Source organism: Globicephala melas, chromosome 8, assembly GCF_963455315.2.
Source record: "Globicephala melas chromosome 8, mGloMel1.2, whole genome shotgun sequence".
Lineage (NCBI taxonomy): Eukaryota > Metazoa > Chordata > Mammalia > Artiodactyla > Delphinidae > Globicephala > Globicephala melas.
Window position 1 is genome coordinate 84,308,176 of NC_083321.1, and position 14,643 is coordinate 84,322,818.

Consider the following 14,643-nt stretch of genomic DNA (forward strand, 5'->3'; position numbering starts at 1 on the left):
ATGGGATGTAGTTCCCTGACCAGGGATCAAACCCGGGCCCCCTGCATTGGGAGCACGGGGTCTTAACCACTGGACCCCAGGGAAGTCCCAGCTTCCTTCTCTTTGAATGGAAGGTCATCCAAGAATGTAGTACAACCTCCTACAAAATGTTGGAATCCCCCTTGTACAATTCCTGCTAGGCTACCAACCAAGTGAGAGGAAGTTCATTATCTTAAATCTTGGCAAGAATCCCTGTGGCATCAAAGGCCAAATTCCAGCTCTCTGCAGGTTAAGGGGATAGGACTTTCATGGATAAATAATGGAGATCTACATGTTATACAAAACTCTTGTCTTCAACAATCGTTTCATTATTTTCTCTCTCCTACTTTTTATAATAGTTATTAACTGGGAGCTGCAATCATCGGCTTGAGTTTCATTTATATTCCCAGTTCTTACTTTTTTAGATTGACATGCTCTGAGCAGAAAAATGGTTTAAGGCAAGCAGCAATTAAGAGTGCCAAAGAAGGATATCTACTAATCCTCAGACTGGACTTTCAAATCCCAAGAACTCCAGATTAGCTCCCTGTTTTATAACTTCTAGGTGCTCGCATTTCTTTTTATGTTCCTCATTTGTTTCAGACCCCATGGCTCTTAAATGGGAAAGGAAGGTTAGCTCTGAGCACTTCTCCGAGGAAAAGCAAGAGTACAGAAGCATCCTGAAGTAGGGCTCTGTCCTTTTAGAGAACAAAACTGCATGTGTGCCAGTTCAGTCTACTGCTCAGTTAAAGGAGAGTCTGCATGTAGCGAGCAACTGGGGCTCATAAACAAACAGGGCTTTGGGGCTGTTGAAGCTGTAGGCATTTTTGACTTCTGGCTACCAAGTTAACAGAGACCCGGGTGTTTCAATCCTGAATATACCATTTTTCAGTGTGACCTTGAGCATGATCTTTAAATTCTCTGAACCTTAGTTTCTTCATCTTTAAATGGGAATAATAATAGTACCTACTTCATAGATTACCTCTGGGGATCAAATGAAGTGACCCATGTCAAGTACCTGAATGATAGCAAGTTCTCCATCAGAATGTAGCTGTTGTTGCTGCTGGCGTCATGGTTGGGGCTCAAGCATATAAAGGAGAGAAAGTAGCATTACTCTGAAGAAGAAAGGAGGCTCACTTTTGTTTGTGAGGTAAAGAACCTCTGTTTATATGCACTCCTCACCAGAATTCTATCTCATGCTTTTTGAAAAAAGAAGAGAAAGGTAGATATTAGTACTAAGGGCCATCAATTGAGAAATGCCTCTACCTTCCTCCTGCACTCTTAGGTACCTTCCAAAACTCCGTCTTTCTTTCATCTCCAAACCATATGAGTTACACACGAAGACACAAGTGTGTGTAGATCAAAAGTCATGACAGCAAAAAAGTAAGAAACAGAAAACTTAAAGCTTCTCAATCTTATAAGCATGTGAACACAGAGATAAATTTAAATTTAAGCCCTTTAAGTGGAGGTCCTGTTGGGTCAGCCCCCTCATGTGAACCTGTTCTGTCCAAATGCATCTCACCTATCAGTGGCTTCCTCTTTGAATACAAATGATGATCTTGCCCAGAATAGGTCTAGCACAGACCCACACTGGTTTGAAGTTTATTTGGAAATTTTCAAAGCTGGTCTCCATTGATTTTGACAGACTCAAACGGAACTCTCCCCTCTTTACATTCCCTGCCCAAATACAGCCTACCCCAAATCCTCAGCAGACTTGCCTGCAGCTTGCTACAGTTTGCATGCCCCAAATTGCGATTCCTCTGCTATCCCCAAATAAATTCTTCCTCTGTCCAACATTTTAGGGCTGTACAGGACTGACACGTGGTAAAATATCAGAGATACTAACGCTAGTCTCTGTGGACACACAATGGCTTCACTCCTCCTGGCAGAGCCTGCTGTTTGAGTATTTTAGTACCACAGCCAACTGGAAACAGATCACAGCTGGGAAACTTTGAACTCTGTAGGAGAAATCTAAGCTTCTCAAGGAAATTTCAAACTGTGCCAATGAGAATTCTATTTAAGTAGGTAGCCAATCAGGAATTACATTAATTCTGAGTTCTTCAGCATAACCTTTAGTTCTTCGGTTACTTACCAAAGCAGTTCCCCTCACAGACACAGGAGGTATGTGGTCGTCACATCTGTGAAAAGAATTTGAAATAACTTCTTTGAAGAAGTGCCTAACTTTTGGAAAATCAATAGCATGTTTGCTATTATATCTTGATATCTTGAGAAGATATATTTCTGATGCTTAGTAGGGAGACATTTCTTAGTGTACTGTTGAAAAATCTTTCAGAAACATTTTCCTATTCTTGCTTAGGATCAATGTTTTACATCTTTGTCACTCAGGTAGCCAAGAAAAATTACATAATAGTGGATTTGTACTTGAACATAGCATGAAGACAATTACAAAAACAGTTATATTTGTTGAGTGTTTACTGTGTATCAGGCAGTATTCTCATGCTCTATAGGCATGTTATCTCATTTAAATACATCACTCTTGTCAGGTGGATACTATGACAACTCTCATTTTACAGATTAGAGAAGTTAGAAGACACTGTACAAGGTACATAGTGGCTGAGTTCAGAGCCGGCCACAGGCTGACTGAATCTAGAGCTCTCATTCTTGATCAGTATGGCACACAGAATTTTCTTGTAAATGGGAAACAGATTTTCTGCTTCTGTACATTTTTATTTTAAAGAGAGAGTAAGTCAGAACCAGACTCAACAATTCTTAAGGGAATTTTTTGAAAAGCAAACCTTATAAAGATGACTTCACGATGCTTATTTTTATACATATGTCTTATTTATTATGAAATCATCTTGAAGGAGAACAATTATGCTTTTACTATTTATGTTGCTCCTCTAAAATTCAGTAGAAGGTGAAAAATTTTAAAGACATAGGTCCAAAATTGAGATAAATTTTGATTTTTTTAAATCTATAATCCTATGCCAGGGTATGCTGCCTGAATTGCAGCTTAAGAGTTAATAGACCATAGTGACTCAGAGCTCTTGTATGAAATCAAGTCCTCTCCTTCGCTAAGAGAACAGCAAAATGGAATCAAGAATTAAACAAACTGAGACTCTAGGTCAGATCAATTGAAAGTGGCAAGATGCAGTTTTCCTTCATTCAAACTCCTAGTTGCTTCATGGTTCTTGAAAGTTGAGCATAAAACCTGGGAAGCCAAGCAATTTTATATTTAAAAGATACCAACATGTATTTTATAGTTTAGCTCAAAATTTAAACAGAAATTAAAATTAATATGGATTTTTTTCATATTATTTTGAAATACCAGCTCTACACTAATAATATTTAGAAGTTAAAATACTGTTTTTATTCATATGCTTCCTTTTCATACAGCTTTATTGAGCCTGCAAGCCTTCTACATGCTACGCACTATTTTGAGTGCTTTGGAGGAAATAAATATGCCTGAGATAGAGACCCTGTTCTCTGAGACGCTTTATGATAGGAAAGATTAGATACATAAAGAGCCAAAGTGCAAGCCACAATGTGAAAAGGACAATACAGACAATACAGAGGCTTAAGTATAATATGCTGAAAATGCAGAGGGGCCGGTGAGCACTTGCCGAGATAAATGGGAAGGCAACAGGGAGAGAAGGTGGTGGTTGAACAGGTATGAGAGGAAAAGAACAGCAGGAGCACAAGCCTGAGGTGTAAGAGAGTAAGGGAGGCCGGGAACTGGCAAGTAATTCAATTTGCCCGGAGCCAAACTGTCCAGATTGTGAAGATTCTTTCCGGAGCCCTGTGGAGCTGCCGGCTTCATGGTGTCGCTGCGCAGCTCAACACTCTCATCAGCTCAGTCAGGCCCCTGGTCTGATTTGGAGTGAAGGGAGCAGGGGCAACAATCAGTTTCTGAGGGTAGCAGGTGGCACAATTGGGACAGAGTGTCACCGAGTGGGAGGGTGTGCTGTGAGTGGGAGGATGCATGTTCCCTGACAGTGTGCAAGGCCGTGTGGATTTAGGTTGCAGGCAGGGTATAGGACTCAGGAGGCTTGGAGGCCCAGAGTCTCCATGGTCACTTCCAGGCCCACCTTCAAGTTAATTTATGTTTCTTCCACTGAAGAAACATAAGTATGCTTCCGCTTGTAGAGTGAATAAAAACAACAGTGTAATCACAAAAGCTATGCTGGTTAAAGTCCTCTGGACTGGGTGATTTCAAGAGATTGAAAGCTATCTCACCTGCATTTGCTTACAAGTCCTACTGAGCCATACCTTAAAGATCTCTCACATATATTCCCACTTCACCAGCTATAGGTAGAGCAGTTTCTCAGCCTTGGTACTACTGGCATTTCTTCTGTGTAGTGGTTTGTCACATGCGTTATATGATGTTTAGCAACATCTCTGACCCCTACCCACTAGATGCCAATAGCACCCACCCTTCAGTTATGAAAACCAGAAATGTCTTTAGACATTGTCAAGTGGCTTTCGGGGTGCAAAATTTCCCCTGCTTGAGAACCACTGTGCTAAAGTGATTTTTCTAAAATGAAAATCTCATTATGTCACTTCTCTATTTAATGAAAAAATATATATACAATATGCACACACGCATGAAATACACCAAAATAATTAGTGTTTGTCCAGGTCAGTGGGTGGGGGGTGATTTCATCTGTTTATATATATATATATATATATATATATATATATATATATATATATAAAGGAATGCATATACATATATAATATATATAATAAGGAGAAAAAGTGATTAAGGGCTCCCTGCTGTCTACAGGATCAAGTCCAAGCTCCTTAGCATTGCATGTATAAGGTTCCTATGTTCTGGCCTTTGCCAGCTGATCCCACCCCACCTCTTATCAGTCTCACCTTATACTTGGTCACTGAACCTCAATGACCTAGATGAGTTCTTACTTTTTTCCAGTCTCTGCATCTTTGCTGTATCATTCTTTCTGCCCAGCGCAACCTCCTAACTCTTAATTGCCTAGCTCAGTCCTATGTGTCCTTCAGAAATTGGCTCTCTTTTTCCAGGAATGCTTCTGTATCCTCCAGTCTGAATTAACTGCTTCTCCTATAATGTTCTCATGGCAGGAATACCATGCATCCACCACAGCACTCACCATATGATACCATAATCATCAGTGTACTCGGCTGTCATCCAGGCTGTCACTCAGAGGTCACCCCTGTGTGTTTTCTAAAGAGCATCCCTTCCTCAAGATCCTTACTGTCATTTGCCAGGAAACTGCCATAATGAATATACGAATAAATCCATGATGATTGTGATGTGATCAGCACTTCCTAGAGTTCTGCCCAACCATATGCAGTCATCTGGTGTTCCCTACTAGATTCTAAAGTCCTCCAGGTGGGGACTTTGCCTTATTTTCACGATTTTACCTCCAGCACTAAACACAGTATCCGATCCAGAGTAGGACTTTGATAAACAAATGAAAGAGAAGCTATCACCTCAGCTATTAGTACCATGCCAGGAATTCTGATGGCCCTTGCCATAATGAGGGTAGAAAGCTCTGTAACCATGGCTCCTAAACCTGGATGAGCATCCAAATATCCTAGGGAATTAAAAATAAATAAAGTGTTCCACTTCAGACCTGAATCAGAATCTCAAGGCTAAGGGCCTGGTTATCTGTCGTTATTTTAAAATGCTGATGAAATTCTAATAATGATCAACCAGATCATCTGGGAACCACTCCCTTTGTCATGCTTCTCCCTCCTGTCACCACAATCCTACTGTTTATCTGTGGACACCACACTTGGGATCACTGAAGGAGAATTTCCAGAGAAGGATTTTGCTTACTCTGATCTCTCCTTTGATCTAGGTGTCTTACATGCCTGTGTCCTCCAACTGAAGCCTAGTCACTTAGCAGGAAAAAGGAAGGCAGCATAGTAGGACATTTGGAAAGAGAGAAAAAGGAAGAGTGAGAGAGACAGATAGACAGAGAGAAAACAGAATCCAGGGAAAACAATAATCTGCCTTTTAAACTTTCCAAAATAGCATTTGATCTTTTGCTTATGTAAACTGGAGTGCCTAGGCTGTGTACATCCTATGATAGATCAGGTAAATTTGGGCACCCACCAAAAACTCTGCATCCTCAGGTAAAAAATCATCTGAAAGGAACAGGGTAGTGGGCAGGCATACTCTCACTCCAGGAGAGCAGTTGTCACGCTATAATCACAGCTGTGTGGTGAGTGCTTACTGTATGCTATACACTGTGATGGTCCTCAAAGGAAAGAAGCCAACTTAAATTTAACTGTACATGTTACTCATGAGTCTTATGAACTAGTTCTCTTGTACTTCCACTTTGCCCTAGTCCTTGGGACTACAACAAAGGAAAGTGTAGAGGGGAAAACAATCAACATCTCTAAAATCACCATCATGAACTGGTGGCACATGGCTTCATAGCTTTAAGAATGTGTGTAGACATGAAGGGGCCCCTTTGCAGGGACGACTTCATTGTGGAGTGTGTTGGTGCATGGAACAGAGGGTGGCACATCACCTATTCACAGTGAGGCGTACATCAATGGAATAACTCGGGGTCTGGAATAAGAAAAAGTAACTGCAGATATTGCTGGGCAGCCAGGAAGGCTGCATTTACAAGCCCATGATATACACTATTAGGTACTTGCTGAACTATGTGGAGGTGATGGAGTTACTGAAATTCTGTGGCAGGGACTGAGCTCCATATCTCAGGCAATAAATACCCCAAAACAAGACACAAGGAAACATAACTTACAGGGAAATATTAGGAGAAAGATACACAATCCAGTCAGCCCTCAGTGTCCACAGGTTCTGCGGATTCAACTAACCACAGATGGAACCCTGGTTGGCTGAATTTGTGGCTATGGAGGGCTAACTGTACATTTTGTATAAGATACTTGAGCACCTGTGGGTTTTGGTATCCGCAGGAGGTTCCCAGAACCAATCCCCCGCAGATACCAAGGTACAATTGTATATGTATGTTTTCTTGAATTTTTGGCTAGCAATAAATTAATTAAAACATTAATGGAAAATTTTCTTTGTTCCTGGGTTGTGGTAGAGTCATAGAGAGTACAGTTCAATCATTTACAAATAGGATTAAAATAATAAGGGGATAATTTGGGAAGTACATAAATTTGGGAGGGGAAACTTCAGTAGTCATATTTGAATCAGAAATAGCAAAACTTTTTGCCTTTTCATTAATTAATAAAGTCACTATGTTCCCATGGCTTTCTAGGGGTTGGCTTTCTCTCTGTGATTTGCAGAAGATCCTCTTAAACTGCTTTGCTGACTTGTTCTCCAGAAGACAGTGTGTGACAAAGTCGAGTCTTGATGGCTTCAGCAAGTAGAAACCTGCCTCGCACAGGATGACTGTGCTCCCCTCTGGGGCCCTCTGGGGCTCTTTGTCAGTTCCTCCCACTGCGCTTATAGGCAAGGAGGAGCTCCTGAACCAGAGTCTGTATGCTGAAGCTTGATTCTGTATTTTGAAAAAAATCAGAACTGCCTAAGGAAAAAAACTCTACTTAAGAATAAAGGGCCCCTCCGAATGTATGACACACAATTTATAGTCCTACCATAGTACTATGCTCCCTTAAAAACACCCTTCCCCCAGCACACACATACACATTCAGGATTTAGATCCAGATATTTAGGTCACATTCATATTTAAAAATAAAAAGGGCATATTTTCATGTTTTATCTTCTGAAACCTATTAGGAACATAAAACAGTGCCTTCATTACATTCTGCACCAGCACAATTATTCCCACTTACGGTTTGAACATAAAATGTATTTAAAGATGGCAAATTCTGAAAACTGTAACACACACACATGCTTAAAGGATAAAATTTGTTTCATTTTTGTATCCTGTGTTTGGCTAAAAGACAGCTACAAGTCATTGTGATATTTAAGAAGAACAATCGCTAAACAGAATTTTGCAAGAGTTTCGTTTTTTTCAATTTGGTCTATAACTAAAATACATGATACCCAAAATGAAGATTATAGAACTTTCATCTTCTTTGATCCACTTTGGCAGCAACTTATAATATGAGCTTGGAAATAACTTGTCAATAGAGTTAACAGTTTCCTCAACTTTTCCTAGTTTACTAATGTTAGATTGTTCAGCTACAATAAAACTCTGCCTTGAAGAAAATTACCTAAAACACAAATTACATCATAAGTCTCAGCCACACTACACATTAGGAATATTTCTTTTCTCCTTAAAAATAATATTTCCTATAAAGGAAATACTCCTCAATTTTTAATTCCCAAATGAGAGAATTACTAGAGTTTAAAACATTTTTTACAAAGAAAAGCAACTCACTATTTGAAGAGTACTTCCTCGTAAGTGACTCTGGTGGAAACGATCACATAAATCTACATTTTGTTCAGCTCTTCACTATTTCATCAAAGACAAAAACAGCCTCAAGTGAAAGCTGGAAGCAAAACCCTTCCATTCCCCCAAGAGCTCCTCTACGAGTCAGGAGCCTCATTGCATGCTTCACCAAGCTGCTTGCTGCCTGTTGTTTTTCAGCAAGAGTGACCTCCAACACCTTTTATTTAGAGCTGCAATGCACTCTTAAAGGCATACATGGAACACATCATGTGCCAAGCCAACACCTTAAGAGGGTGGGAAGCTTTTCAACCAGGAAGACATGCTGAAAATATTTAGCAGTCAGCAAATTGCATGTAAGCAAAGCCTTGCTTGTTTTTCACAAAACAATCCAACAACGTAATGAGTCAAGATGAACTGATTTACACAGTTCTCAACTGGGAACCATCTGGAACAATACCTCCACTGCTCTCAGAGCTTCCCCTCCTTCACCTTAAGTTTAAATTCCAAGCAACTACAGAGGAATGGCTGTCCTCAATATTCTTAATGATGGTAATATATTTTTTCTCCATTTCATAATTCAGTTTTTCTCTACTCTTTGCTCATCTCATTTATGCTCATTTACTCTTTAAACTGCAATTCTCCTGACACACATACTCCCCAAGTAAGGAGTAGTTTCAATTTAAATGTAACTACTTGACCAGGGCAAAGACCAGGCTCTTGGAGCAGTGGAGAAACTGCCAATAATTATTTCTCAACATTTAATCCATCATTCACTATGTCCACCTCCTGAGCCCTGTGCAGTTGGTTAGAAGTTAGATTTCAGATGAGCCCAAAGTTTCATAAGAACTTTGTCCCTTTGAGGGCTCAGCCCTGTTTCCTTTGTTACTATCTGAAATTAAATTCTAAGAACATTAAACATTCTGAACACAAAACAGGCTGGTGGGCTCTGGTATCAGATAACTAATGAACTGTCACAGGAGCTGAGTTTAACTCACCCTTTCTCTCCCAGTGGTTGAAGCTTTAAAGTCTCCTTTCTGGATTTTCTGAATGAGAATAGAGAAGCAAATGATGATCTGAAGCTCAGCTGAGAAGGAACGGATGTTGGGTTTCTTTGATTAGGTATATTTTTAGATCTTGATGTTTGTAATTCCATAGGATCTAAAAGAAAATTGTAAAAATTTTGCATGATTAATATTTCCAGGTAAATACTCTTGGAGAACTAACACCCCCACCCATGCAGTCTAGGAACGCAGGCATCCCCACATGAAGACCTTGGGACTAGGTGGGGCCCTGTGCCTCTTGGTTCTGCTGAGCGGAGGAGCCTCACTAAGAGTGGGGCATCTTTCAGTAGGTGCTGGGGCCTGCAGCTCCGCAGGACATCCTTCCTCTCATACCAGCTGGGACACTTTCTCAATGCGCTTTCCCCATGGCAATCCAAGGCCAAAGGTAGTGTGTTAGGGACCTCATCCGGTTCTTGTGCTGGTCTTAACTACCCCATCCTTCAGAAATTTTTATTTTGGTGCTTTAAAAACATAGTGATAGGGCCTCCCTGGTGGCACAGTGGTTGAGAGTCTGCCTGCCGATGCAGGGGACACGGGTTCGTGCCCCGGTCTGGGAGGATCCCACATGCCGCGGAGCGGCTGGGCCCGTGAGCCATGGCCGCTGAGCCTGCGCGTCCGGAGCCTGTGCTCCGCAACGGGAGAGGCCACAACAGTGAGAGGCCCGCGAACCGCAAAAATAAATAAATAAATAAATAAAAATTAAAAAAAATTAAAAAAAAAAACACAGTGATAGACTATGTGACTTTTCATATCAAAGAAAGTAAAGGAAAAGGAAATTAAGCCCTTTAGAGTGCTCCTTATTCCCATTAAAATCTCTGTGCATATGTATTTGCTACATATACGGTTTATATGTGGGTATGCATGTAATATAAATATGTATAATATATATGTATAGATAATATGATATTATATATGAGTATTAAAAATTCTAAGCCATGCTCAACATATACCAGTTCCATCATACTGTAATACTTTTGGACATGCTGAATTTTTAAATGAGGAATTCAAGGTAAGGGGAAATTCATCATGGTATATATGGGGTTAATCTAAAAATCTGAATTGTGAACTTTTTAGATAAATTTCTTTTTTATGGGAGTTGCAAAATATTTCCAATATATAAGTTTAGATATATTGTTACATATTTCTCAATGTTACTAATGTTAGTAACATATAACAAAAGCAGTCAATGTGACTCTATACTTTACACTGTTTTACTACTTAAAATTTCTAAATGCACTTTGTTATTCTCAAACAGTCCTGAGAAAGCAGTTTTTATTATCCTCATTTACAGACTAAAAAATAAGTGATTGGTGAAGGTGAGAGACATGCTGGTAGTCACAAAGTTAGAATGTCCAAGGAAGGCATTTGTTTGAGCTCATTTTTGGGGTTTAAGTTACCAAAGTACCAGAAGGGTGGCAGTTTCTCTACCACCTTCCCCCTCCTAACCCCCCTCCTGTCCTGTTCTCCTTTCCCTCCCTTCCTCTGTCTCCCCCTCCTTGTGCATCATCATCCCATTTATTTACATGCTTACTGTGTTAGAGTTCAGTACTTTATATGTATTATTTTATTTAATTCTCACAACCACCCTGTGAAGTAGGTATTATCATACCCATTTAAAGATGAGAGAATTGAGGCTTATAGAGAATAAGAATAAGTAATTTGAACAGAGTCACATGAATTCTGATAGAATAGAGAATACAGAGACAGACAGAGTGGAGATTTGAATCCAGGCCCTTTTTGATACTGATGCCTGTGTTCTTAACCATTGTGCTATCTTGCCTGACTCTAAACATACCCTCAAGACAGTACAGTCCATTTTCAGTTCACTCTTTTTATTGTGAATTTTGCCCCTTATGATTTAAAAATAATCCTGAACATGATTGGTTAAATTGGAGATCCCACTGAGCCTTTATCTACAATGAGGTGTCCTAAGATCTCACCATTTTCTGCCATCCCCTTTCTCAGTCTGTATGTAACTGGTTGTTTTAACATTTGGCTAACATCTGTTTCATTGCAAAACTTTTTCCTTTGAACTTCTTCAAACCATTCACCAGTTACTCCTTGAAGCCATCTGATATCCCTCTTTGTCTTCTGGAGTTTGCTGAAATAAAACAAAAATATCAATGCATGCTTTAAATTTCTTTGCATGAAGTGCGAACTCGTGGTGGGTCAAACTTTACCTAGTGGAGGCGTTGCATAAACTATAAGTCCAGGGAAAAAATTGGCTCTAGTCGGAGTTTCCTCTTCACCACCATGGATGTATTTTGGCTGTAATCATATAAATTCGATGACAATCTAAAAGTGTCTGCTAGTAGTTGAAATAATCAAGTTGCTGAGGACAATGTGGGTTGAGCATTGTGCAAACCTGACCTAATAATGCAACTGAATGATAGATATTTTAATGACATGGGGAAACTAGAATATTCCAGTTCTGATTACGCATTCATTCATTCGGTAATGATTAGATGTTTATTGAGCAATGTAGGCAATGGGGATTCAATGGTGAATATAACAGATAGTGTCCTTACTTGCCCATTCAGTGGTCAAAGAGAAAAGCTTACATGCAGAAAAGAAATTGTTGAATGTAATGGTCTTAGATAATGGAATTCTTTAAACACACAGACACAAAAGCCCATGAATGAGGACATGGCTAATGCTCAGTAGTAAGGGCAGTGCGATTTGAGATGGATAGGAAAGGTCATCCAAAGCACAGATGTGTCTGATGCACACTTCCAGAGTGCCAGAACTGAAATTCTGCCATTATTTATTTTTCCTTCTCCCCTGCCCTTACCTGCTTAGTCTTCTTTCAAATGAAAATGCTGCTCTAAGTCCTTAGTTAAATCATGAGTTGTGATTTTTTTTTTTTTTTAAAGCAGATCATTTGCTTCATTTCAGGAGGACCCTAGAACTGTTTGGAAATGAGAGAATATTCAATCCAGAGGGAGACTGCCCTGGACTGAGGCAAATAAAGCAGAAAGGGGAGTCTGAAGAACATAATGACAAATTTCATCAAGTGGTCAGTTTGACAAACCTCTGATGAAAAAGCCAGGCTTGTTGTTGGGCCCCAAGCTCGAGAAGTTCTGCTGTTATTTATTTATTTATTTTGCGGTACGCGGGCCTCTCACTGTTGTGGTCTCTCCCGTTGCGGAGCACAGGCTCTGGACATGCAGGCTCAGCGGCCATGGCTCACGGGCCCAGCCGCTCCACGGCATGTGGGATCTTCCCGGACCGGGGCACGAACCCGTGTCCCCTGCATCGGCAGGGGGACTCTTAGCCATTGCGCCACCAGGGAAGCCCCAGTTCTGCTGTTTTGGAAAGAAGTTCATGTGACTCCGCAGTTGCCTTTTATCCAGGGTCCTCTGTGAAGTACAAGTGTTAGAGAGTTTGTATTCCTAAGAAAGTGGTGAGCAAGACAGCTGCAGAATGGCTAATTTGGGGTTAAAGGCAATGAACTGTGATGGTTGCAAGTCAGGCTCCTGCTTGGGGCTATGATACTGTCATTTTATAAAATAATCAAGAGGGAAGCCAGAGGCCATCCTGCCCAGACTTGCATTTTGAAAAGCATTACGCAACAGTCATCATGTCTAATCCGCATAATTTGCATTGGTGCCTCCCATTTTGCCATTGCCATCCCTCTGACACCTGGTCACTCCTGTCTCTATTGCTACTATTCTTACTAACAGACTAAGAGACCACAAGTACCAGCTTCTAACCAGTACTGGCTGCCTCCAACTTGTTACTACCTCATTTATTAATGTCATATATATATATATATACACACACACATACATACATACATATATATATATATATATATTTTTTTTTTTTTTGGCCACACCTCACAGTTTGCAGGATCTTAGTTTCCCAACCAGGGATCGAACCTGGGCCCCAGGCAGTGAAAGTGCTGAGCCCTAACCACTGGATGTCCAGGAAATTCCCTAATGTCCCACATTTGTACATGACCTCTAGTTCCTCAAAAACCCTTCCAAATTATCAGACCCCAACATTCAGCAGCATCCCTGCCCCCTTCTCAACACATCCTTCTCATTTCAGAGGACAGTCAAGCTACCCGACTTAGGAACTCTCTAATAAACGTAACTTTATTATTTTTTTCTAAAGCCCCCATATAACATTGAGTCTCTTTTAAAATAATCACACTTCATTTAATTTCATCTCAAGCACTCATTCCACACTTGCACTCAAATCCATCACTGACTGTTTCTTGTTAACATTTGGCCAATGACGTCAGAAATCTGTACCTCTATGTGAATACTCAGACAGTGTGAATTCTACTCCAGGACATGTATCTTAAAGAAATACCCTCCCACTCCCCACCCCCCGCAAAGTACATTAATTTAACTGAACATTATGCAGTTGCTAAAAATAATTACTCAGGCAATGTAGCATGTGACATAACATGAAGCAGAAAAAACAAAGTACAACATTTTATCTGTGCTTATATCTATGTGAAAATGATGCACCCATTTAGACACACTAGGGAAAAAAATCAAACACCCGGTCTCTTAGAATACAGTAATTACAGGTATCAATTCCACTTTTAATTTTTGTAAAATTATGTTTATTCGATAAGTACAATATATGTTTCTTTTTAATGTGAGTTTTTATTTATATTATCATTTTACATTATAATGTTTCTTGTAGATAGAGAAAAATATCAGTCATATTTTCACAATCCTAATGCAATCGGTATTGCCCTTTTGATGTGATCTTTTCCTCTGCACGTTTCACATGGTTGTAATAAAATGTATTAAATATATATTTGTGGAAAGCCTCCTGCAGAGAAGATGCAGGGATACAATGGCAAGCAGAGCTGATATAGCTACTATCCTAGAGAGCTTACCGCCTAATGAGAGAGACAGATATGAGTCCAATAATTATACAAATATAAGATAACAAAGAGTGGTAAGTATGATTTCTTCATTCAACACATGTTTGAACTCTGGGCAAAGAGCGGTGAACAAGTCAAGTCCTTGCCCTCATGGAATTTACATTCTGTTGGGGTAGGAGTGGGGACAAACAATAAAAAATTAAACAGGTGTTATGAGAGCATATAACAAGGGGCCCTGCTTATATGAGGCAGAAGCAAATATTTCCCTAAGAAGATGACATACGGCCTGAAGGATGTATCTCAAATTTATTGAGGTATAATTGACATTATTATTTAATTTTAAAAACTTTATTTTACAACATTAGTTTCAGGGGTACAACATAATGATTCAATATTTGTATATACTGTGAAATGATCACCA

The 14,643-nt window shown here is 39.8% G+C and overlaps 1 protein-coding gene across 3 annotated transcripts in view; it reads right to left on the bottom strand.

Annotated features, from left to right (window-relative positions):
* The window catches only part of LOC115841977 (protein O-glucosyltransferase 3), a 106,402-nt gene that overhangs the window by 47,755 nt on the left and 44,004 nt on the right, over positions 1 to 14,643 (bottom strand). For 2 of the 3 annotated variants that reach the window (XM_060304009.1, XM_030836333.2), the window contains exons 2-4: positions 11,314 to 11,474; positions 9,308 to 9,470; positions 2,108 to 2,153 (exon numbers count right to left, since the gene is read on the bottom strand). In XM_060304009.1, coding sequence (XP_060159992.1) covers positions 2,108 to 2,153; positions 9,308 to 9,470; positions 11,314 to 11,474 — 370 coding nt within the window. Of the gene's footprint in view, positions 1 to 2,107; positions 2,154 to 8,300; positions 8,380 to 9,307; positions 9,471 to 11,313; positions 11,475 to 14,643 lie in introns of those variants that run through there. The other variant, XM_030836385.2, reaches the window with a different exon arrangement.